Source organism: Heptranchias perlo, chromosome 22, assembly GCF_035084215.1.
Source record: "Heptranchias perlo isolate sHepPer1 chromosome 22, sHepPer1.hap1, whole genome shotgun sequence".
Taxonomy (NCBI): Eukaryota; Metazoa; Chordata; class Chondrichthyes; order Hexanchiformes; family Hexanchidae; genus Heptranchias; species Heptranchias perlo.
Genome location: NC_090346.1, coordinates 50,323,459 through 50,347,036, shown reverse-complemented (window position 1 = coordinate 50,347,036; position 23,578 = coordinate 50,323,459). Strand labels below are relative to the sequence as shown.

Genomic DNA, 23,578 nt, shown 5'->3' with positions numbered 1-23,578 from the left:
CAAAAGAACCAAAGGCGACATGAGGAAAAACTTTTTTATGCAGCGAGTGGTTAGGATCTGGAATGCACTGCCCGAGGGGGTGGTGGAAGCAGATTCAATCATGGCCTTCAAAAGGGAATTGGGTAAGTACTTGAAGGGAAAAAAATTTGCAGGGCTACGGGGAAAGGGTGGGGGAGTGGGACTAGCTGGATTGCTGTTGCAGAGAGCCGGCACAGACTCGATGGGCTGAATGGCCTCCTTCCGTGCTGTAACCATTCTATGATTCTATGAATTAGACGGTGACAGTGTGGGGACAGAGATACTGGGGGTGATTTTAAACCCAAGAACGGGTGGGTTGGGGGCGGGTGGGAGTTGAAAATAGTTGTTTTTTTGGGTCGCAACCGCAACATTTTCGGACTTTGCATTCCCAGTGGGAAGCCTGTACTTTTACGTGCCGACATTAAACCCGGAAATAAAGCCGGGTCACGGTTGGGAACCAAAAAAACAACTATTTTCAACTCCCACCCGCCCCCAACCCGCCCGTTCTTGGGGTTTAAAATCACCCCTTCTGTGTGAGATATGTGGCTGCAGTCTTACTGAATCATCTTCTCCTTTTGGATAACTGGGCTATCAGTTGGTATGTTGGATGAATTCCATTTAAAGACTGAGGAAGACCATGGTGAAGCTAGGTGACTACTGCTTCATTCTCTTCTTTGTTTTCAGGAGGCCTCCTATTTGCCCAACATCAGCACTTTACTACAGAAAGGAAGAAGTGACATGCTTCTACTGACTGTCCATCTCTCCAGCTGTGGGCAACTTGTGACTAGTGGACAGCAGACCAGCCACTTGTTGAACAGTGCAGTGAACACATCCAACTTATATAACGCACTGGTGTCGTGGTTTCTTTCTCTGGTGAGTTTATGGCTGAGATAGAACGATCAGATACAGCCAGCATTCATGAGCTGACTGTTTACACAGATGTGGCATGTAGACCAGGGGTTGAGGTCTCCACATAGACACAGCCTTAACTTTATTTTCTTTCACACCACCAGGACAGGAGTGCTTTAATACGGGTGTGTAGTTGATAGCTGACTGCAAGTTGATGACTATCTGAAAGAAAAATACCACCTAATATTTGTAAGTGAACTGAACTGCCCAACTTTCTAAATGTAATGGGTTTATAAACAAACTGCATTTTCTATTGACCAGGTTCCCACTCAGCTGCTTTCTGTGAACAAATTATATGGAGACTGTGCTGAGGTTGAAGTGAGGGCACCATTTCAGGTTGTGGGTCTCCAGCAGGCCTGGCATGAAGATAGCCTGGCTCTTTATGTCTGTGTGGTACCGATGGGTCAGGGTCAGGGCCCCAGCAAACTCACCTTCAGTAACATCCGAAAAAACAAGGTCAGTAATGTTTTGCTCAGGCTGTCTGTGCTGACTCTTCCTAATCTCAACATTGCTTTATGTAGAGGATACTGAATGAAGAAAGTACCTTGCATTTTCCTTTCCTTCTTGCACTGATATGCATACTCCACCTGCTACACTCCCTCCCTCCCATCTCAGCCCTCTCAACTTGCAGGGGCACAACTTTGGATCTTAGGATTTTCATTTTTAAGTTACTTGGAGATGAGAATGAGCTGGTATTGCATTGTGTGAGCAAGAATTATATACAGCACAGGAGCAGTGTGAGCAGGGCATATATACAGCACAGGAGCAGTGTGAGCAGGGCATATATACAGCACAGGAGCGGTGTGAGCAGGGCATATATACAGCACAGGAGCAGTGTGAGCAGGGCATATATACAGCACAGGAGCAGTGTGAGCAGGGCATATATACAGCACAGGAGCAGTGTGAGCAGGGCATATATACAGCACAGGAACACTGTGAGCAGGGCATATATACAGCACAGGAACAGTGTGAGCAGGGCATATATACAGCACAGGAACAGTGTGAGCAGGAATTGTATACAGCGCAGGAACACTGTGAGCAGGGCATATATACAGCACAGGAACACTGTGAGCAGGGCATATATACAGCACAGGAACAGTGTGAGCAGGACAACCATCTGCACCACCCAAAATCTGTGACATGAACCCATCATAGGTGAACGTGCCCAGCCTGTGGTTTCCCCAAAAAGTCTCCAGGACTGTATGGACTGTACTGTGTGTGGAAGATGCTTGTCGTTTAAAAAAATGAAGAAAACTCTGCAAGGTCAGTGATCTATCTTTGGTGCCTTAACCAGATGTGGTGTCTGTCGAGCCCTACCTCTTCTCAATGAGAGGCTAGTCAGCACGGTAGTGGCCAATGGTTCTGGGGTTTGGATAACTAAGAGGGAAACGATCACTGTGGATTGTCTGGTTGGAGAACAGGCTGTCCTAGCCTCCTCTTTTTGGTTATTCACAGGTGAAGGAGGAACTGCGAGGAACATCTATATTTTACCAGCTGGTTGTGAAATTCTTATCCCAAACGTGCCTGCAAGCAGCGATATGGTGGAGGAAGCAGCTGAATGATTCTCTTCAGGAACAATTGTCCCCCCCACGTGTCAACCTTCCCCCCGCTCGTCTCAACTCGGTGATCTCTGTCAACCCAGACACCAAGGTGGGCTTGAATAAACTGTTCACACTAAGTGCTCGCTGTTTGCTCGGGCCGAGCGCGCTCGCTGTTTGCTCGGGCCGAGCGCGCTCGCTGTTTGCTCGGGCCGAGCGCGCTCGCTGTTTGCTCGGGCCGAGCGCGCTCGCTGTTTGCTCGGGCCGAGCGCGCTCACTGATCATACGATCACACTTGAGTGTGTACACTGATCACACTGAGTATATTCATTGTTTAGTCTCGCTGGGAGGATGTAGAAGATACTGTGCAAGCACAGATTCTTTGAGTATGTGACTTTGATCATCGTTTGGACTTAACTTCTCGGTCTCTGGGTTTTTGCACAGGCCGTTGAGAAGATATTTGAGACTGTGACTGGGTTTTATTGGCAGACGGTAGAGACAGACGAGAGCTACTGTCCCACTGCAACTGAGATTGGGGAGAGCTATGAGGAGAAGCCTGAGGTAAGGCCAGATCACAAGATCACATACTGCTGTCATATGCCAGTAACATAGTTTAAATGGAACTGTCCTGTCTGAACGTGCATATTGTATCTCGAAAGACGGTAATGCTTACACTGACTTAGCACATGCGAGAAATGGCAGTCAAGGTATTGTGGCCATTGTACAGTATTAGTACTCCAGCGAGTAAAATTAGGAGCCAATTTTACAAATGCATTATACCAATAGTGAGCCACGCTCACCACTGCACATAGTAGGAAACTGCAGGCAAACTCCCCACTAGTACGGCCCATCTGTAAGTTTGTCCCTTATATGTGAAGGATAATAGATTGCTTTACACATGGACTGAGAATTAAAGTGTCAATCGATTGATTCATTTCAACATTACTCTATTTCAGGTTACCATGGCGCTAGTGTTTGAGAACTTATTCATTGATCCTATGGCTTTTCACCACACACTGCAGCTCATCCTTGGCTGTGGTATAGATATCTGTGGCCTTCGACTACTTCACCCACCACACAGCCTCCTGGCTGAGAGTGCAGGTAAACAGAGTGCAATGCCAAACGTGACCTGTAATACAGGCTGTGTTGTCAAACTTAATCTGAGCACCACAATCACAGGCGAGTCCTGCTGGAGTATCTTTCCTCTGGAGAATCAGGCAGCGAGCCCTGGTCTGGATTCGCTCACTCGAGTCAGCCTGCTCAAAAATCTTTCTATATTGAACAAAAGTTATAATAGAATCCCAAACCATAATTACATAATTTACCTGAAAGGCAATTTTTCATGTGTGCAATTTGATATGGGTTACAGTATTTTCTCTCTCCATAGGTAAGCTGCCTTCTGCTTACTCTCCTGACACGGACCCAAGGCCTGTGCTAGCATTAGCACTGAGAGGGGTGAATGTTGGTGTACTGTGGATGGACATTGTTGGGCCCTCTGATCCTCAGCTGGCCATTGTGACGGACCAGCACTCCATCAATGCTCTTTACTGCAAGCATCGCGATGAACCACTCCTCTACTCCCCACACCAGGAAAGCCGAATCCAATGGGAGCTGTGTGTATGGTTTGGTGGAAGGATTCCTGAAAATGGGATTGTACGAGTCGGCATTCAGAACCCTGGCAAGAAGAACAACTCGAAATCCAGGTGTGTAACACATTGAAATGGAAGTTACAGTGGGGAATCAGGGAACACCTACAGAGATTCTACCGCAGTGCAGCGCTCCCTCAGTACTGAACCTCCGACAGTGCAGAACTCCCTCAGTACTGACCCTCCGACAGTGCAGAACTCCCTCAGTACTGAACCTCCGACAGTGTAGCACTCCCACAGTACTGCTCCTCCGACAGTACAGAACTCCCTCAGTACTGCTCCTCCGACAGTACAGAACTCCCTCAGTACTGCCCCTCCGACAGTGCAGCACTCCCACAGTACTGCTCCTCCGACAGTGCAGCACTCCCACAGTACTGCTCCTCCGACAGTGCAGCACTCCCACAGTACTGCTCCTCCGACAGTGCAGCACTCCCACAGTACTGCTCCTCCGACAGTGCAGCACTCCCACAGTACTGCTCCTCCGACAGTGCAGCACTCCCACAGTACTGCTCCTCCGACAGTGCAGCACTCCCACAGTACTGCTCCTCCGACAGTGCAGCACTCCCACAGTACTGCTCCTCCGACAGTGCAGAACTCCCTCAGTACTGCTCCTCCGACAGTGCAGAACTCCCTCAGTACTGCTCCTCCGACAGTGCAGACCTCCGACAGTACAGAACTCCCTCAGCACTGAACCTCCGACAGTGTAACACTCCCTCAGTACTGCACTGGAGGGTCAGCCTGGATTATTGGCTCAAGTCCTGAACCCATGACCTTCTGACTCAGAGGCGAGAGTGCAACTAACTGAGCCATGGCTGACAGAAGAATCAAGAAAAGTAAATTTAAAATATTTTTCTCGTAAAACCTTGGCAAATGCATGTGTTCAATTCACAGCCTGATTTTATTTCTATTTTGTAACTATTCTTCATTCACAGATCTAACAGTCCCAAGTGCACAGGAGCCCACATGGACTCCAACGAGACCTACAGGCCTCCTGCTACACTTGTTGCAACCATTAAAGGTGAATGCTCTAGATCCCTCCACACAGACCACAGACAGAAAGAATCATCGATTGTACAAACAACTAAGGGTCCTTCACCCAGTCAGGAGGCTGTGGGTTTAGACTGACTCTCACTGAAAGGCCACAGGTTTAGGTCCCAGTCTGGCCTGTGAAGAATAATACGTTCTATCGTTGCTGCAAGACATGATGCGCGGTACCATTCCTGCGAAGGGCGATGCGCGGTACCATTCCTGCGAAGGGCGATGCGCGGTACCATTCCTGCGAAGGGCGATGCGCGGTACCATTCCTACGAAGGGCGATGCGCGGTACCATTCCTGCGAAGGGCGATGCGCGGTACCATTCCTGCGAAGGGCGATGCGCGGTACCATTCCTGCGAAGGGCGATGCGCGGTACCATTCCTACGAAGGGCGATGCGCGGTACCATTCCTACGAAGGGCGATAAGCTGATTTTCTTACTTTTGCTTGTGTCCCAGCTGACATATTTCTACTGGTATCTCCTGCTGTGCCTCCACATTGCTATGGAGACATAATATCCGTGTGTACCAGACGAGGATTCAGTCTGCAGGGTATGCGACGCCTTTGGTTGTCTCCAAAGAGAGCTGGCTGCCTTGGGATTGCAAGTATGCAGGTACGGCACACTGGGAAGGTCAAGGGTCACAGTAAGAGGGTACAGCACACTGGGAGAGGGTCGGGTCACAGTAAGAGGGTACAGCACACTGGGAGAGGGTCAGGGGTTCACAGGAGGATACAGCACACTGGGAGAGGGTCAGGAGTCACAGTAAGAGGGTACGGCACGTTGGGGGAAGGTCAGGGGTCACAGTAAGAGGGTACAGCACAAATTGTTCGAGAGAGGGAGATGGTAGAATTGAGGTACAGATCAGCCATGATCTAATAGAATGATGGAACAGACTTGAGGGTTTTCTATGGCCTCCTCCTGTTCCTGTGCATTAGTTAATCAAGGAGAGCCAACACGGATTTGTTAAAAGAAAGTCATTGTTGACAAATTTAACAAAGTTTGGGTAGATAAAGGGATTGCTGAGGATCTGTCTATTTACTTTAAAAAGGCATTCTTAAGGTATCTCACAGAAGGCTTGTTACAAAAGTTCAGGCATGTGGTATGCGGAAATGTAGCATGGATAAAAATCTAAATGGGTGTTGCTCGGACTGGAGAAAGGTTGGATGGGTCAGTGCTGGGTCCACTTTTGTTCTCGGTGTTGTGGGAAAATCACCACTCGGAGTCAGACCAAATTTTACCCTAACATCGGTATAAGGAGCACAATATTGAAAAGTAGGTTTGGCACACTGTGAGGAGGATTGTAACAGACTGCACGGTTTGCAGAATGGGCAGAGGGTTGTTGCACCGTGGAATATTTTCCCACAGGAAGTGGTTGAAGCAGAGAACATTGTATTTTTTAAGGGAAAAATTGACATAGTTGAAACAGTTCAGACTTCACATGTACTGCATATGGTTCTGGTCACCATATTACAGGAACTATGTGATTGCACTAGAGAGGATACAAAGGAGATTTACAAGGATGTTGCCAGGACTGGAGAATTTTAGCTATGAGGAAAGATTGGATAGGCTGGGGTTTTATTCTTTGGAACAAAGGAGGCTGAGGGGAGATTTAATTGAGGTATATAAAATTATGGGGGGCCTAGATAGAGTGGATAGGAAGGACCTATTTCCCTTAGCAGAGGGATCAATAACCAGGGGCATAGATTTAAAGTAATTGGTAGAGGATTAGAGGGGAGTTGAGGAGTGAGGGTGGTGGGGGTCTGGAACTCACTGTCTGAAAGGGTGGTAGAGGCAGAAACCCTCAACTCATTTAAAAAGTACTTGGATGTACACTTGAAGTGCCGTGACCTACAGGGCTACGGATCAATCATTGGAAAGTGGGATTAGGCGTGATAGCTCTTTATCGGCTGGCACAGACATGATGGGCTGAATGGCCTCCTTCTGTGCCGTAAATTTCTGAGTCTATGATTCACGTGTAATAGTGACTATGAGATGGGACCGTACCATTATAAAGGATTGTGGGATATGACCTCAGAGGTAAAAGGGGTCATTTGGTAGAACCTGGCCAGTAATGGGGAGAGTGCAGGATAAAGCTGTGGGGATAGTATTGGGGAGTATGAGATGCAGTGTATCTGGTAAGAATGTATTTAACTGATTATAGAATGCTGGATAGTGAACAGTCGAATAATCTGCAACCCATCGTTTATTGGGAGCTGCAGTTCTCAGGAACTCTCCGTTGCCGTTGCAGATCGCAGTGTTTTGTCAAACAGGCCACTCTGGAGTCCTGACTGGTGAGCCTCCTACTGCTGAGCCACACTGTCCCTGTTTTTTGCTGCTTATAAGAAAAGAAAATGCGAGTCACCACGTTGTCAGCTTACTGAAAGGTACAACAATCGGAATATTTCACCAGTATGGAGCTGTTGGCTAAGTTTTTGCAGCAACGTCAGGTCTTAAACGAGCTACAAATTCCTCTGCAGTTCCTGGTCTGCCTGCATTTTTACAGCTGTTCACACACTGCATTTCATGTCACGTTATACTAATTTTGTGCTTCTGTCCTGCTGTAGGGTTAGCGAATGAGCTGACAGAACAGGGGTTAATTGGAGGTGTGCGGAGCAGGTTTCCCCTCGATACTGAATTTGAGATTGGATCGTGTTTTCACGTGGTTCCCTACACCGAGCAAATACTGCAAGGCTTGGGTAAGGCTTCGCAATAAACAGCGAGTGGGGGAAAAAACCCCTCCAACCTCTGAGCCAGGGAGTACCCGGCCAGTAGCAGGGACCCCAGAGTCTAGTGGCTCGAGCTTCTTTCAGACCAGTTTGAAGTTGCATCCCCCATTGTTTCTCATGGAGCCTGCATTTGTACGGGGCTTTGATGAGACCACATCTGGAGTATTGTGTGCAGTTTTGGTCTCCTTATCTGAAGAAGGATGTCCTTGCCATAGAGGGAGTGCAACGAAGGTTTACCAGACTGATTCCTGGGATGGCTGGACTGACGTATGAGGAGAGATTGAGTCAACTAGGCCTATATTCACTAGAGTTTAGAAGAATGAGAGGTGATCTCATCGAAACATATAAAATTCTAACAGGACCAGACAGACTAGATGCAGGGAGGATGTTCCCGATGACTGGGGAGTCCAGAACCAGGGGTCACAGTCTCAGGATACGGGGTATGCCATTTAGAACCGAGATGAGGAGAAATTTCTTCACTCAGAGGGTGGTGAACCTGTGGAATTCCCTACCACAGAAGGCAGTGGAGGCCAAGTCATTAGATGTATTCAAGAAGGAGATAGATATATTTCTTAATGCTAAAGGGATCAAGGGATATGGGGAAAAAGCGGGAACAGGGTACTGAGTTAGACGATCAGCCATGATCATTCTGAATGGCGGAGCAGGCCCGAAGGGCCGAATGGCCTACTCTTCCTCCTATTTTCTATGTTTCTATTTCATGACAGAATTGTCCAGCTCTAACCAGTGTACTTGGTTTCACATAGAAGTGAAAATCATCAGTAAGTAATTTTCTGTGCTGTGCAGTGAGGTGATGGAATTCCTTTTTGCCTGTGTGTAGGAGGAGCTCTCAGTGCTGTGCCCCATTCTGGCACTCTCTCTCTGGATGTGCTGTATAAACACAGCTTTGTGTCCAACCCTGAACTGGAGCAAGTTGTTGTTCTCACACTCACTGGACACAGAGCTATGAAGAATGCCGGGAACTGTCTGCGAGACCTTTTACGCCCGGCATCAAACAAATCACGCAACCAATCAGGTGAGACTGGTTACCACATTTATACATTTATTTAACGCCTGTAATGTAACAAATTCTCCAAGGTGCTTCACAGAAAAGGTGTAACGAAAGCAGACACTTGGCCAAGAAGGGAACGAGCGGGAGAGGTGACCAAAGACTTGGTCTGAGAAGTTTTGAGGTTTTTAAAGGAGGAGAACGTGGTAGAGAGGTCGAAGGGGGGAGATCTAGAGAGTAGGGCTGCTACCAATGGAGGAGTGAAGGGGTGGATGCACAAAAGGTCAGTCAGGGGAACAGAGAATTCAGGGGTAATACAAGGCCGGAGAGAATTGCAGATAAGATTGGCTGAGTTCATTGAGGGATTTAAAGATGAGGGTGAGGATTTTAAATTTAATGCGCATGGGGCTGGGGTGCCAGAGTTGGTCAGTGAGGACGGGAGTGACAGGCGAGTAAGACAGGATGCCGTGGCAAAGTTGAGGACAAGTTGGAGTTTACAGAGGGTGGATTATGGGATGCCAGCAAGGAAACATCAGAGTTATCAAGTCAGGAGGTGACAAAGGGACGTAGGAGGCTTTCAGGGTTAAAGAGGCTGAGGTGGGGCATATTGTGGAGGTTGAAGTAAGCGGCCTTTGTGATGGAAATGATGTGAGGTGTGAAGGTCGGCTCAGGGTCAAACAGGATTACAAAGTTCAGCCAGAGAAAGTGGTTGGCACGGGGTTCAAATCATTGGTGAGGTTGGTGGAGTGTGCCAGAGCTGAAGACAGTGGCTTGGTTTTCCCGGAGTTGAGCTGGAACAACTTATAGCTCATCCGAGCCTGGATGTCAGACAAAGTGTGAAATTAAACAAATGCTTAAAATGAACCAGAATGCATCATTTTACTTCAGGATTTCACATACCGGAGCTGTTCTGAAGTTGTGGGCTTTTTGGGGCCATGTCAGCTCAGCTTTTGCTGGTAGTGTAGGTTGGCGTGTATGAGGTGCAGGAGTGTGATATCTGGGCTTACCTGGGGGATGTCTCTAACCTGTGATTCCCTCCTCAGGTGATGAAATGATGGATGGAGGCTTTGAGCTTCTCGGGTTGAAATGGCTGCCACATCTGAGCCGAAGCCAGGCCAAGGAATTGACCCCATATGAAGTGGGTGACAGACACTGGCAGGGGAGCATTGGCTGCCTGGTATCCAGCCCAGCTCTAGTGTGCGTGCTGCGCCGTGTGGGTGCCTTCAATGCGCTGGCTGAAATCCTCACCACAAACAAACCCAGGGCCAGTCTGTTCAAGGAAAACCACGGCAACCTGGAGAAAGTGATGTCAGCAACTCCAGAGCTCGCCTTCAGACAGGCTGCTTTGTTCTTCACTGACAGAGAGCTGATCTCAGGTATGATCCATGTTTCATCTCACAGGTGGGGAGGACCTCCCAATAGATGAGAGATGAGGTTAGTCCTAAAGGGACAGAAACACTGACCCCGAGGAGGGGAAAAATCTCGAATGTGTAGAAAGTAGACCCGGAATGAAATTAGCTTTCTTATTTACTTCTCATTTGCATTCTTCAGATCCCACAGGAATCCTTCACTATCCTCCGGGGTTGGCTTTTCATTTTAAAACTACGTTCACTTCTTCCTCATACACGTACAAATCAGAACTGCCATGATCCCACAAGGGGCGAATCACCTGTAGCACTGTCTTAAGCAAGTTTGTGCCCCAGGAGTCAGACAGTTTTATTGGTTTGAGGCAGTCCTTTCATTCTTTTCTCTTTAAGTTACAGGCATGTTCAGTCCTCTCCTCCGACAGAGACAGATTGATCACCGTCTGTTGGTTTTGTTTTTGCTAATTTCTGATTTTGGTATGGAGTTAGAATCATTTTAGAGAGTTTGGAATTCTGACTTTGAGTGAAGGCTGAGAACAAGTTTGTACCGTTCACCTGAAGCTACCTGAAGTCTGCTGGGATCGATCCAATCTCGATGGACCTCAGGCCCATTCCTCTGCCTGGGTCCAGGACTTACATCGAGCTCTGTAGATATTTCCCAGCAGCAGCCTCCCACAGCCCTCAGGATCAACACCTTCCATCATTGCTCAATATGTGAAGCCTGCTCCAGGTTCACCTCACAGGAAATGTGATGAACTCGGTCACTGCAAGGAAATCCTGAGCTACAGAATCTCCCATCTCAGATGATCCTGGCCCAGGGAGATCTCAGTATCCCATTTGGTGATCTATCCTCCCACTCTTACATCCGACAGAATCAAGTGAGAGTGGAAGGTGTTCACAGCATCACCCACCCAACCAGGCAGAGGCCTGGACCCAGGTCTCATCCTCCATTGCTGCCAGTCCTGATTTAGGCTGGCCTGCTGGTTTGGCCACTGGCCTGTAGCCTGTCATCACTCAGCAACACTGAAGAAGTGCACTGGGCATCTCGGTCCCCATCTGGTACCCGGGCAATGGTATCTTTTGAGCATGGGCAATTGACAAAGTTAACAGGACAGGAAAACCCAGGCTTTTATATTCCTGCTATTTATTATCCCCAAGACTGTGGGAGATTTTCAACCAACCCTGGGCCTCAGCCTCTGATCACCTGCCTCTTTTAGCCATCTTCCTGCAGTAAGAGATAGATAAGTGGCTTTTAGTTGAAAAGTCGCTCAATCATTGTTGGTCTGATTTTCCGGTTGAATTACGTATCTTTTCGTGACGTGAAGTAGAAGAGGACTGACGACTAAAGGTGAGTCAGTCTTCTTTCTTTAAAATACAATTTCATAACCATCGACTCCCAATAGCTCAGGGTGTTTCATTGATTGTTGAATTGCTCTCTGTATTTATGTACACACTGTATTGTCTGCAGATCCAGACGCCCGGCCTTTATTGAAGTTTCTGTCTCCCGCTCTCAGATCTGGTAACACCATGGCAGGTATGTATAATCACTTAGGCATAAAGCAGGGGTTTCAGTAATGATAACAGTGAGAATCCACTGACAATACAACAAATACCGATCCCTGACTGTCGCTCTGATTGCCCTATGTTGCTGTATGTTTCTGAGACTGATAACAGCCTGCTGAACCTATTGTTTATGTTCCGTTTGTATCTCTAGTAAAGATTCACCCTTTCAACACCGACTGTCTGACTATTATCACTCTTCATCCTGTTTCAGGTAAAGGAACACAAACTGTCAACACAGAATCCATCTTCAGCTACATGCTACTGGGTAAGTGCTGAGTGTTCATATCTATCACCTCTAGGGAGGCCATGTTATGCTCTCCGTACAATTCATGTAAACTTCACATATCCTTTACCTCACCGTAGAAATGAATCAAGATTCTAATACAAACAGCCAAAGTGTTGCTCTTGAACCTTGACGGATCTTCCTGAGTTGCCCTCCTAATCCTTCTGCCCTAGTTGGCATATATCCCTAAACCATCTGGGTTTAGTGGTATGTCACTGAAAGTTGGTGAAATGTCCATGATTGTGCTGCTGTTTGTTGTAGGAGCCCAGCCTTTGTTTACTGTGCTGGTTATCAAGCCCTCCGCCTGGCCACACCATCTCCTCAAGATCCTCCGCAAGTTAGACCTGGAGCATTTCTGTGTCGTTGGGATGAAACTCGTCAGTCTGGACCCAGAAAAGGCCTCATTTCTGACTCCATGCAGCATTCAGCAGGTGCGTGCTGTTGAAGGAATTTGCTCTCATACTAAAGTGTCCTAATTGACATAAACCCCTGGGGCTCCCCTGTGTTTCCAGGTGGGGATCACCCCGTTTAGCTAATAGCAGGTGCAAGTATGTGGTTACAGGCTGCTTAATCTGTCGGGTAACACTGTCTGCAGCAGCTTTGTTTCCATCTCTTTCGGTAAAGATGTGCAAAGCAGTCTCACAAACAACCCTACCCATTCCCTCCAAACAACGCAGCTAGTCAAGCAGACTTTGTTGGTTTATAGCCTGAGCCTTGCCCTAGTACAGTGTCTATTCATCCACCTACCAAAGACAAGATGATGACATGGGGACATGTGATGTATTCCAGATGGAGTGTGACCTGAAGGGGAACCTCCTTATCTTTATATTCAGTGCCTCGATGTATAAAACCCAGAACTCCATTTTCTTTTTTCATGGTTTTCTACCTGAACTCCCGCATTTAAAGATCTCTGTATTTGCACCCCATGATCTCCCTGTTCCTTCACTCTGTTAAGGATCATCCATTCACTATACTGCCTTTCCCAAATTCTCAGCCACCTATCTGCCCACTCCATTAACCTATCGAATGCTCTCTTGCAACCTTCGGCATTCTCCTCACGGTTTGTGTTTTCCCACGCTCCTAATTTGGTATCATCTGCAAACTTTAATATCACTCCTTTTGTGCCTTTCCGGGTGTGTCCTGTTTTTTTTTGAGGAGAGCTGTAACATTTGACATTTGCCACCTTCCCCCAAGCCTTTGGCATAATTCCTTTTTCCAAAGATTGGAAAATTATGTTTACCTCTGCTGTTTCCTCCTTCAGTATTCTAGGATGGAGACTATCTGAGCCTGGGGACTTTACTCCTTTTAGTCTCATTAACTTTTTACATACACAAGCATAGAAATTCTGGCCAGTTTTGGGAACGGAAATAGCACAATCTGGGCAAGGGTGATTTAATGTATATTGTGGGTGGATGTACTCACAGTGTGTACAATCTCTGTATATTGTGGGTGGATGTATTCTCTCAGTGTGTACAGTCTCTGTATATTGTGGGTGGATGTATTCTCAGTGTGTACGGTCTCTATATTGTGGGTGGATGTATTCTCAGTGTGTACAGTCTCTGTATATTGTGGGTGGATGTATTCTCAGTGTGTACGGTCTCTATATTGTGGGTGGATGTATTCTCAGTGTGTACGGTCTCTATATTGTGGGTGGATGTATTCTCAGTGTGTACAGTCTCTGTATATTGTGGGTGGATGTATTCTCAGTGTGTACGGTCTCTATATTGTGGGTGGATGTATTCTCAGTGTGTACGGTCTCTATATTGTGGGTGGATGTATTCTCAGTGTGTACGGTCTCTATATTGTGGGTGGATGTATTCTCAGTGTGTACAGTCTCTGTATATTGTGGGTGGATGTATTCTCAGTGTGTGTATAGCCTGGGACCCTATAATAGCAAAAATGGTATATTTCACCATTGGTTTTCTGTGACTCAACACTGACATCTGCTGGTCAGTGCACTCCTGACCTACAATATCTGAACTGTGTTTCCAGAACCCAGGACTGGTGAAATGCAGCATCGATTCCCTGACCTCAGGTCCTTCTGTCATTTTGTGCGTTCAACGAGATAATTCTGTGAAAAAACTGCTTGACTTGCTTGGCCCTGAAGATCCCCAGGAGGCCAGAGCCCTGGACCAGTTCCTATGGAGAGGTCACTGTGGGACAGACCTAGTCCATAATGGCTTGTATGGTAAATCATTGAACACACTTGCAATAGGCACTTTGGTAGGTTTAATGCAATGTATCCATTTTACCAAACGCTCGCAGGATGAATAAACTGTGGATCCTACTTCGCTGCTGTCGTTTTAAGAATTGTAAACAATTTTACAACACCAAGTTCACATCGTTCACCTGACGAAGGAGGAAGCCTCCGAAAGCTTGTGAATTTAAAATAAAATTGCTGGACTATAACTTGGTGTTGTAAAATTGTTTACAATTGTCAACCCCAGTCCATCACCGGCATCTCCACATCATGACTACCGTCGTTTTAAGAAGCAGTGTCATCATTATTGCTGTACATTTGTGACATTAGTGACTGCTCTAGCACGTAGTTCTGTTCACACAGTGAAAATATTGGGCCACCATATTGAAACTTCAAGGAGTGATCAGCTGAGCAGTGGCTGTTCAGGTCCTTTAGACAATTTCACAGTTACGTTGGGATCAAGCCCATAGTGACGTGGGCACCCGCCAGCCCAATAGAAATGGGGAGCCCCCCCACAAACTCTGCCAGGATCAGTGCTGGAGGGCACGAGCCAGCTGGTGGTAGAAGTCGGCAGCTGCAGGTGTGACAGATGTTAGCTGCTCACCTAATGATGGGAAATCCTATCCAGGTGCCCCCTAGAGGCAGGGCCGGAGGTGACACCCAAATTAGGAGTGAATTTAATGTATTATAGATAGTGTAAACTTATTGGAGCAAACATCGAAGCACACTTGCACGTGTTGATTGCCATTACTCTGTGTCTGATCCTCTCCTTTACAGGTTCTTCCTCTTTTAGGACTGCGATCCAGGATGTGAAGGCATTTTTCCCAGAAGGACTTTGCTGTGAAGAGTCACAAATGATGCAGGATGAACAGGTAAAACCTGACACTTGTTCTGAAGGAACGTGCTCATAGATGCCCCATTATTTTGTAAAGATGTCTGTATGTTTAGAGTAAAGGGAACTGGAAACAGATTCAGTAGCAACTTTCAAAAGGAAATTAGATAAATACTTGAAGGGAAAAAATTTACAGGGCTACGGGGGAAAGAGCAGACCCCCAAAGATGAGGGGGAAATACTTTTCTAATATTGCAAGCAGCCACCGACACTGGTGGGGAGCAGCCTCACGCTTTCTGGGGGAGGGAGACGAGCACCTGTTTCCCCCTCCCAGCCCAGTAAACTTCCACTGGTGTATCCAGTGTCTTCAGTGGGGTCGAAGGTGGCTGCATTCCCACCATAGTTGCCGGAGTCACAACCCCCGAGGATTTGCAGGGCCCGTTTTACAGTAATATCTTTGCCAGATGCGTTGGTAAAGTGTCTCTGAATACAGTAAAACCTCTGGGAGACCTGATATCCCACAGCTTGCCTTATAAACAGACTTTAATGCTGAGATCTCTCACCTCCATAAACACAGAGCCTACACTCAATCAACATGTTACTTTAATTTGAAAGATAGCGATGTGTAGGGTAGTGTTTGTCTTGTCACTGTTTAGTGCTAATATCAACTTTCACTCTGGGTGACAGTTCCGTGAAGCCCAGGCACACTCCAGCAGCTCTCCTGTCCACCCCGCCCCTGCCCCCCCCCTGCCCCCCCCTCCCCCACAAATCGGGGCCTGGCAGGACTGCTCTGAGGCCTCTGACAGATCTCTGGGGACGCCCAATGGTCGTGTGAGACCGGGACCATCAACATGGGACCACTGGGCCAGCACCTCAACCGGGAAAGCACTAGGAAATCGCGGACCCCCGGGTAAGAGCATCGCTCCTTCAACTTCCCCTCAGCTCTCATTTTAATGCATTCCTTCCATTTCCAATTTTTGTTTGCAGATTGGCAGTAACAGAAAGGACTGGCTCATCAGCCCTGAGTTCACACAGAAACGTAAGCTTGTCCGGTCATTAGCTCTCACCCACTTGGATTCAAGAGCTCCCACATGGCACCAGCAGCAAGGTAATCCTTACAATATCTTCCAAACCCAAATAAACAGAAGCTCCAAACTTTCAGCAACAGCCCCAGGACCAGGGCTCCACACACTAAATGTTCCACCGTCCTTAAAATAGTTGACCATTGACTGTAATAGTCGCCACAGAATGACTATTGATGCAGTCAACTAATTCAGAGAGGGTTCAGAAATTAGTACTACAGCCCAACCCTCACAGTAACAATACCAGTCAGTACTACAGCCCAACCCTCACAGTAACAATACCAGTCAGTACTACAGCCCAACCCTCACAGTAACAATACCAGTCAGTACTACAGCCCAACCCTCACAGCAACAATACCAGTCAGTACTACAGCCCAACCCTCACAGTAACAATACCAGTCAGTACTACAGCCCAACCCTCACAGTAACAATCGGTAATATAACTCCACCCCCCCCCCCCCCCCCATAATGTTACCAGAGTGAGGGCGGGAACTATAGAATCATAGAATCATAGAAGTTACAACATGGAAACAGGCCCTTCGGCCCAACATGTCCATGTCGCCCAGTTTATACCACTAAGCTAGTCCCAATTGCCTGCACTTGGCCCATATCCCTCGATACCCATCTTCCCCATGTAACTGTCCAAATGCTTTTTAAAAGACAAAATTGTACCCGCCTCTACTACTGCCTCTGGCAGCTCGTTCCAGACACTCACCACCCTTTGAGTGAAAAAATTGCCCCTCTGGATCCTTTTGTATCTCTCCCCTCTCACCTTAAATCTGTGCCCCCTCGTTATAGACTCCCCTACCTTTGGGAAAAGATTTTGACTATCGACCTTATCTATGCCCCTCATTATTTTATAGACTTCTATAAGATCACCCCTTAACCTCCTACTCTCCAGGGAAAAAAGTCCCAGTCTGTCTAACCTCTCCCTGTAAGTCAAACCATCAAGTCCCGGTAGCATCCTAGTAAATCTTTTCTGCACTCTTTCTAGTTTAATAATATCCTTTCTATAATAGGGTGACCAGAACTGTACACAGTACTCCAAGTGTGGCCTCACCAATGCCCTGTACAACTTCAACAAGACATCCCAACTCCTGCATTCAATGTTCTGACCAATGAAACCAAGCATGCTGAATGCCTTCTTCACCACCCTATCCACCTGTGACTCCACTTTCAAGGAGCTATGAATCTGTACTCCTAGATCTCTTTGTTCTATAACTCTCCCCAACGCCCTACCATTAACGGAGTAGGTCCTGGCCCGATTCGATCTACCAAAATGCATCACCTCACATTTATCTAAATTAAACTCCATCTGCCATTCATCGGCCCACTGGCCCAATTTATCAAGATCCCGTTGCAATCCTAGATAACCTTCTTCACTGTCCACAATGCCACCAATCTTGGTGTCATCTGCAAACTTACTAACCATGCCTCCTAAATTCTCATCCAAATCATTAATATAAATAACAAATAACAGCGGACCCAGCACCGATCCCTGAGGCACACCGCTGGACACAGGCATCCAGTTTGAAAAACAACCCTCGACAACCACCCTCTGTCTTCTGTCGTCAAGCCAATTTTGTATCCAATTGGCTACCTCACCTTGGATCCCATGAGATTTAACCTTATGTAACAACCTACCATGCGGTACCTTGTCAAATGCTTTGCTGAAGTCCATGTAGACCACGTCTACTGCACAGCCCTCATCTATCTTCTTGGTTACCCCTTCAAAAAACTCAATCAAATTCGTGAGACATGATTTTCCTCTCACAAAACCATGCTGACTGTTCCTAATTAGTCCCTGCCTCTCCAAATGCCTGTAGATCCTGTCCCTCAGAATACCCTCTAACAACTTACCCACTACAGATGTCAGGCTCACTGGTCTGTAGTTCCCAGGCTTTTCCCTGCCGCCCTTCTTAAACAAAGGCACAGCATTTGCTACCCTCCAATCTTCAGGCACCTCACCTGTAGCGGTGGATGATTCAAATATCTCTGCTAGGGGACCCGCAATTTCCTCCCTAACCTCCCTTAACGTCCTGGGATACATTTCATCAGGTCCCGGAGATTTATCTACCTTGATGCGCGTTAAGACTTCCAGCACCTCCCTCTCTGTAATATGTACACTCCTCAAGACATCACTATTTATTTCCCCAAGTTCCCTAACATCCATGCCTTTCTCAACCGTAAATACCGATGTGAAATATTCGTTCAGGATCTCACCCATCTCTTGTGGTTCCGCACATAGATGACCTTGTTGATCCTTAAGAGGCCCTACTCTCTCCCTAGTTACCCTTTTGCCCTTTATGTATTTGTTGAAGCTCTTTGGATCTCTCCCGAAGGCTGTTTATATTAAGCTGAAAGTCTGTAATTCTCAGATCTCAGTGTTGGAACATTACATTTGTAGAAGCTCTTTGGATTCACCTTTGCCTGATCTGCCAAAGCAATCTCATATCCCCTTTTTGCCCTCCTGATTTCTCTCTTAACTCTACTCTAGTGAGGGGCCTTCTCTCGGGGGCTGTGTGTGTATCTGAGTGAGGGGCCCTCTCCCTGGGGCTGTGTGTGTATCTGAGTGAGGGGCCCTCTCCCTGGGGCTGTGTGTGTATCTGAGTGAGGGGCCCTCTCCCTCGGGCTGTGTGTGTATCTGAGTGAGGGGCCCTCTCTCGGGGGCTGTGTGTGTATCTGAGTGAGGGGCCCTCTCTTGGGGGCTGTGTGTGTATCTGAGTGAGGGGCCCTCTCCCGGGGGCTGTGTGTGTATCTGAGTGAGGGGCCCTCTCCCTGGGGCTGTGTGTGTATCTGAGTGAGGGGCCCTCTCCCTTGGGCTGTGTGTGTATCTGAGTGAGGGGCCCTCTCTCGGGGGCTGTGTGTGTATCTGAGTGAGGGGCCCTCTCCCTGGGGCTGTGTGTGTATCTGAGTGAGGGGCCCTCTCTCGGGGGCTGTGTGTGTATCTGAGTGAGGGGCCCTCTCTCGGGGGCTGTGCGTGTATCTGAGTGAGGGGCCCTCTCTCGGGGGCTGTGTGTGTATCTGAGTGAGGGGCCCTCTCCCTTGGGCTGTGTGTGTATCTGAGTGAGGGGCCCTCTCCCTCGGGCTGTGTGTGTATCTGAGTGAGGGGCCCTCTCCCGGGGGCTGTGTGTGTATCTGAGTGAGGGGCCCCCTCCCTCGGGCTGTGTGTGTATCTGAGTGAGGGGATCTCTCCCGAAGGCTGTTTATATTAAGCTGAAAGTCTGTAATTCTCAGATCTCAGTGTTGGAACATTACATTTGAAATGAATCTCACTTTCCTGCCATTGTGCCAGATTTAATCACCTGCCCCTCTCTCTTCCTCCCACAGATCTGCTCCTGCCCAGGGCACTGTGCCAGACCATGTGCCTGCTGCTGCCCTCTCCCCTCATCACAAAGTGCCACCACCCACCGTACATTGAAGTGCTGGACCAGCTGGGGAGCTGTGAGTTTCGGCTGATGGGGGCAAGGATGAGCTTCCTGGATCAGTCACAGGCTCAGCATGTGGCAGAGCTCATCGGTGTGGGCAACATCTCGACGACAGTACGACCCTTTCACTGCTATTCTCGGACATTCACAGCGCACCCTGTACCTAGACACCCTCCCAGCGATGCGGCTGCTCACTGGGACAGCACGTGTAGAAAACTGTCCGTGTGTGCAATCGAACCGTGTGTTGGAAAGGGAGTGGGAAAATATGTGAAAACAGTCACAGGATTATCATAGGAGAGGAGAGCTTTACAGAAAGATTATTATTCTCACACCCGCACCATCTCACTCTCGCCTGCGCCCGCGCCGCCTCGCACCCACACCCGCACCAACTCTCGCCCGTGCTAACTCTCACCCACACCCGCACCAACTCTCGCCCGTGCTAACTCTCACCCACACCCGCACCAACTCTCGCCCGTGCTAACTCTCACCCACACCCGCACCAACTCTCGCCCGTGCTAACTCTCACCCACACCCGCACCAACTCACGCCCGTGCTAACTCTCACCCACACCCGCACCAACTCTCGCCCGTGCTAACTCTCACCCACACCCGCACCAACTCTCACCCACACCCGCACCAACTCACGCCCGTGCTAACTCTCACCCACACCCGCGCCAACTCACGCCCGTGCTAACTCTCACATACGCCCGTGCTAACTCTCACCCACACCCACGCCAACTCTCGCCCGTGCTAACTCACCGACACCCGCGCCAACTCACGCCCGTGCTAACTCTCACCCACACCCGCACCAACTCACGCCCGTGCTAAGTCACCGACACCCGCACCAACTCACGCCCGTGCTAACTCTCACCCACACCCGCACCAACTCACGCCCGTGCTAACTCACCAACACCCGCACCAACTCACGCCCATGCTAACTCTCACCCACACCCGCACCAACTCTCGCCCATGCTAACTCTCACCCACACCCGCACCAACTCTCGCCCGTGCTAACTCACCGACACCCGCACCAACTCACGCCCGTGCTAACTCTCACCCACACCCGCACCAACTCTCGCCCATGCTAACTCACCGACACCCGCACCAACTCACGCCCGTGCTAACTCTCACCCACACCCGCACCAACTCTCGCCCATGCTAACTCACCGACACCCGCACCAACTCACGCCCATGCTAACTCTCACCCACACCCGCGCCAACTCACGCCCATGCTAACTCTCACCCACACCCGCACCAACTCTCGCCCGTGCTAACTCTCACCCACACCCGCGCCAACTCTCACCCACACCCGCGCCAACTCTCGCCCACTGTACCTGTCGGACAAGGTTTCCCTCAACAGTTGTGTACAGTTAGTTAGTTGGTTGGTTGTCATTCTGCTGCTCTCAGTGTGTGCTCAGGTTCACAGTCGTACTTCTAATGGGACATTAAATGGAGAGAACAAGTCAAAACCGTACCAGTAAACCTGGCCAAGGGAGACTGCTGTTAATAAGAACAAATGCACTGGGCCAGGCAGGTCACGCAGTTGGGTGGCCCGTACAGTGTTAATTACATGTAGTAATGAAGGTTTTCTCCCTGTGTATTCCTATCTCTATCTATTCACGCTCTCTCTGTCCCAGAGATATTTGAGTGCGTGGGGTTGGAATGTAGCTTTGGGCCAGTTGTGCGTATCTTTCTTTCATGCTATCTCTTTGCCAGATGTCTATAGTTCTGATTTTTTTTTTCAGTGCTCACTGCTCACACGAGGTCCCTGTCTGATCCTGGCTCTTGAGAGAGATAACGGAATCTGCTGCTTTGGTACACTGCTGAATAGGTGAGCAAACCGGTCGCATCTTCAGTTGCTGACAGCGTATCCTCCGGAGGGCAAACAAGGCAAGGGAATACACAATAAATGGGAGGATACTGAGAAGTGTAGAGGAACAAAGGGACCTTGGAGTGCATGTCCACAGATCCCTGAAGGTAGCAGATGTAAGGAATCTTACAACACCAGGTTATAATCCAACAGTTTTATTTGAAAACCACAAGCTTTCGGAGGCTTCCTCCTTTGACAGGTGGTTAAAAAAGCATATGGAATACTTTCCTTTATTAGCCAAGGCATAGAATATAAGAGCTGGGAGGTTATGCTGGAACTGTATAAAACATTGGTTAGGCCACAGCTTGAGTACTGTGTACAGTTCTGGTCATCACATTACAGATGTGATTGCACTAGAGAGGGTACAGAGGAGATTTACGAGGATGTTGCCAGGGCTGGAGAATTTTAGCTATGAGGAAAGATTGGATCGGCTGGGGTTGTTTTCTTTGGAACAAAGGAGGCTGAGGGGTGATTTAATTGAGGTATATAAAATTATGACGGGACTAGATAGAGTGGATAGGAAGGACCTATTTCCCTTAACAGAGGGGTCAGTGACCAGGAGGCATAGATTTAAAGTAATTGGTAGGAGGATCAGAGGGGAGCTGAGGAGAATTTTTTTCACCCAGAGGGTGATGGGGGTCTGGAACTCACTGCCTGAAAGGGTGGTAGAGGCAGAAACCCTCAACTCATTTAAAAAGTACTTGGTTGTGTACTTGAAGTGCCGAAACCTACAGGGCTACGGACCAAGTGCTGGGAAGTGGGATCAGGCTGGGTGGCACAGTTATGATGGGCCGGGTGGCTGTGCTGTAAATTTCTATGAATCTATTCTATGAATTGAACCTTTGGTCATTTGATTGCAAAGGTGGATGGAGAGGCTGGGGGAGGGGCTCTGAAAGAGGGCTAGATTCCTATTTACCAGAAGCCGAATGAAAAACGAACAGTGTTAATCCCTTGACATTTAGTGTAGGCCCAGAAATTCCAGCCCCCAAATCAGCAGCTGTCTGTTGACTAATAGAGAGCACCAGGAAAGGCCTCACAGGGACACCTGCAAGAGCTGGGAGTTTGGTTAAACCTGAAGATTCTCCTCTCAGGTGAACATATTGCTTGATTTAGCCCAGAAATGCTGTTAACTGTAGTCTGAGGGTTTCTGGCACAGACAGTGGGTCTCACTGATTCACTGAGGCTCAGAAATCAGCTCTCCACCCACACGGAGAGTCAGTGCAGCACTTGTGCCTTTCACTGTCTGCCGTTGCTGCAGCCCTCCTCCTCTATCTGTCACTGTGATATCTGCTGTTTGTGTAGAAAGTCCCAGTCCAATGTCCGGGAGCAATGACTAGGCTCATATTTTAGCATCGAGGGTTTATCTTATAACAGAGTCAACTGACCTCCTGTGTCCTTTTTCCTTATGATCTCCTCCCAGTGCCCCAAACAAGGCATAACTAATGAGTTTCCCCCTGAAAATTATTTTAAAGGATTTCCTCATAGTCTAAATTCATCTCACAAAAGGTTTTTTTTTATTCGTTCATGGGATGTGGGCGTCGCTGGCGAGGCCGGCATTTATTGCCCATCCCTAATTGCCCCTTGAGAAGGTGGTGGTGAGCTGCCAGAAGGTCACTGGCTAAAGTCAAAATCTGCAGGATTGCCAATTGTTTCATTAACCAAACACGAATGCACTTGTCAGCCAACGATAAGCTGTGCTTTGTCAGCAGCCCCCGCCCCGCTCCCGCTCCCCCCTCCCCCGCTCCCCCCCCCTCCCCAGCTACCCCCTCCCCTCATCCGTACCATGGGATCAGACTCTTGGTGTATCTGAAGGATGTTATAATGAGGAGGACAGACTTTTATACCATGTACGTTCTTTGTTCTTTGAATGGAAGCATCCCCTAGTGGTAAGAACTTTTCCTCCAGCCTTCTGCCCCCCTCCATGGGAATTAGAATGTTTATTGTGTATAATGAGGGAGATTTTTTTACTGGCGTCGCTGGGCAGACACAAGGCGTTAGCTCCCCTACAAAACTTACCGCCTGTTCCTGCTCCCAATCTGGTCAACGTCAGCTTCGGAAGGGCCGGAGAGCTGCCCGATTCC

The 23,578-nt window shown here is 48.4% G+C and overlaps 1 protein-coding gene across 1 annotated transcript in view; it reads left to right on the top strand.

Annotated features, from left to right (window-relative positions):
• The window catches only part of LOC137340822 (dynein axonemal assembly factor 8), a 42,816-nt gene that overhangs the window by 15,541 nt on the left and 3,697 nt on the right, over positions 1-23,578 (top strand). The window contains exons 10-29 of the mRNA XM_068003624.1: positions 703-891; positions 1,189-1,383; positions 2,383-2,577; positions 2,910-3,026; positions 3,422-3,566; positions 3,853-4,168; positions 5,044-5,129; positions 5,603-5,757; positions 7,394-7,529; positions 7,710-7,841; positions 8,710-8,904; positions 9,921-10,253; positions 11,710-11,775; positions 12,016-12,069; positions 12,349-12,518; positions 14,080-14,275; positions 15,065-15,159; positions 16,106-16,226; positions 19,531-19,742; positions 21,373-21,458. Coding sequence (XP_067859725.1) covers positions 703-891; positions 1,189-1,383; positions 2,383-2,577; positions 2,910-3,026; positions 3,422-3,566; positions 3,853-4,168; positions 5,044-5,129; positions 5,603-5,757; positions 7,394-7,529; positions 7,710-7,841; positions 8,710-8,904; positions 9,921-10,253; positions 11,710-11,775; positions 12,016-12,069; positions 12,349-12,518; positions 14,080-14,275; positions 15,065-15,159; positions 16,106-16,226; positions 19,531-19,742; positions 21,373-21,458 — 3,194 coding nt within the window. The remainder of the gene's footprint in view (positions 1-702; positions 892-1,188; positions 1,384-2,382; positions 2,578-2,909; positions 3,027-3,421; positions 3,567-3,852; positions 4,169-5,043; positions 5,130-5,602; positions 5,758-7,393; positions 7,530-7,709; positions 7,842-8,709; positions 8,905-9,920; positions 10,254-11,709; positions 11,776-12,015; positions 12,070-12,348; positions 12,519-14,079; positions 14,276-15,064; positions 15,160-16,105; positions 16,227-19,530; positions 19,743-21,372; positions 21,459-23,578) is intronic.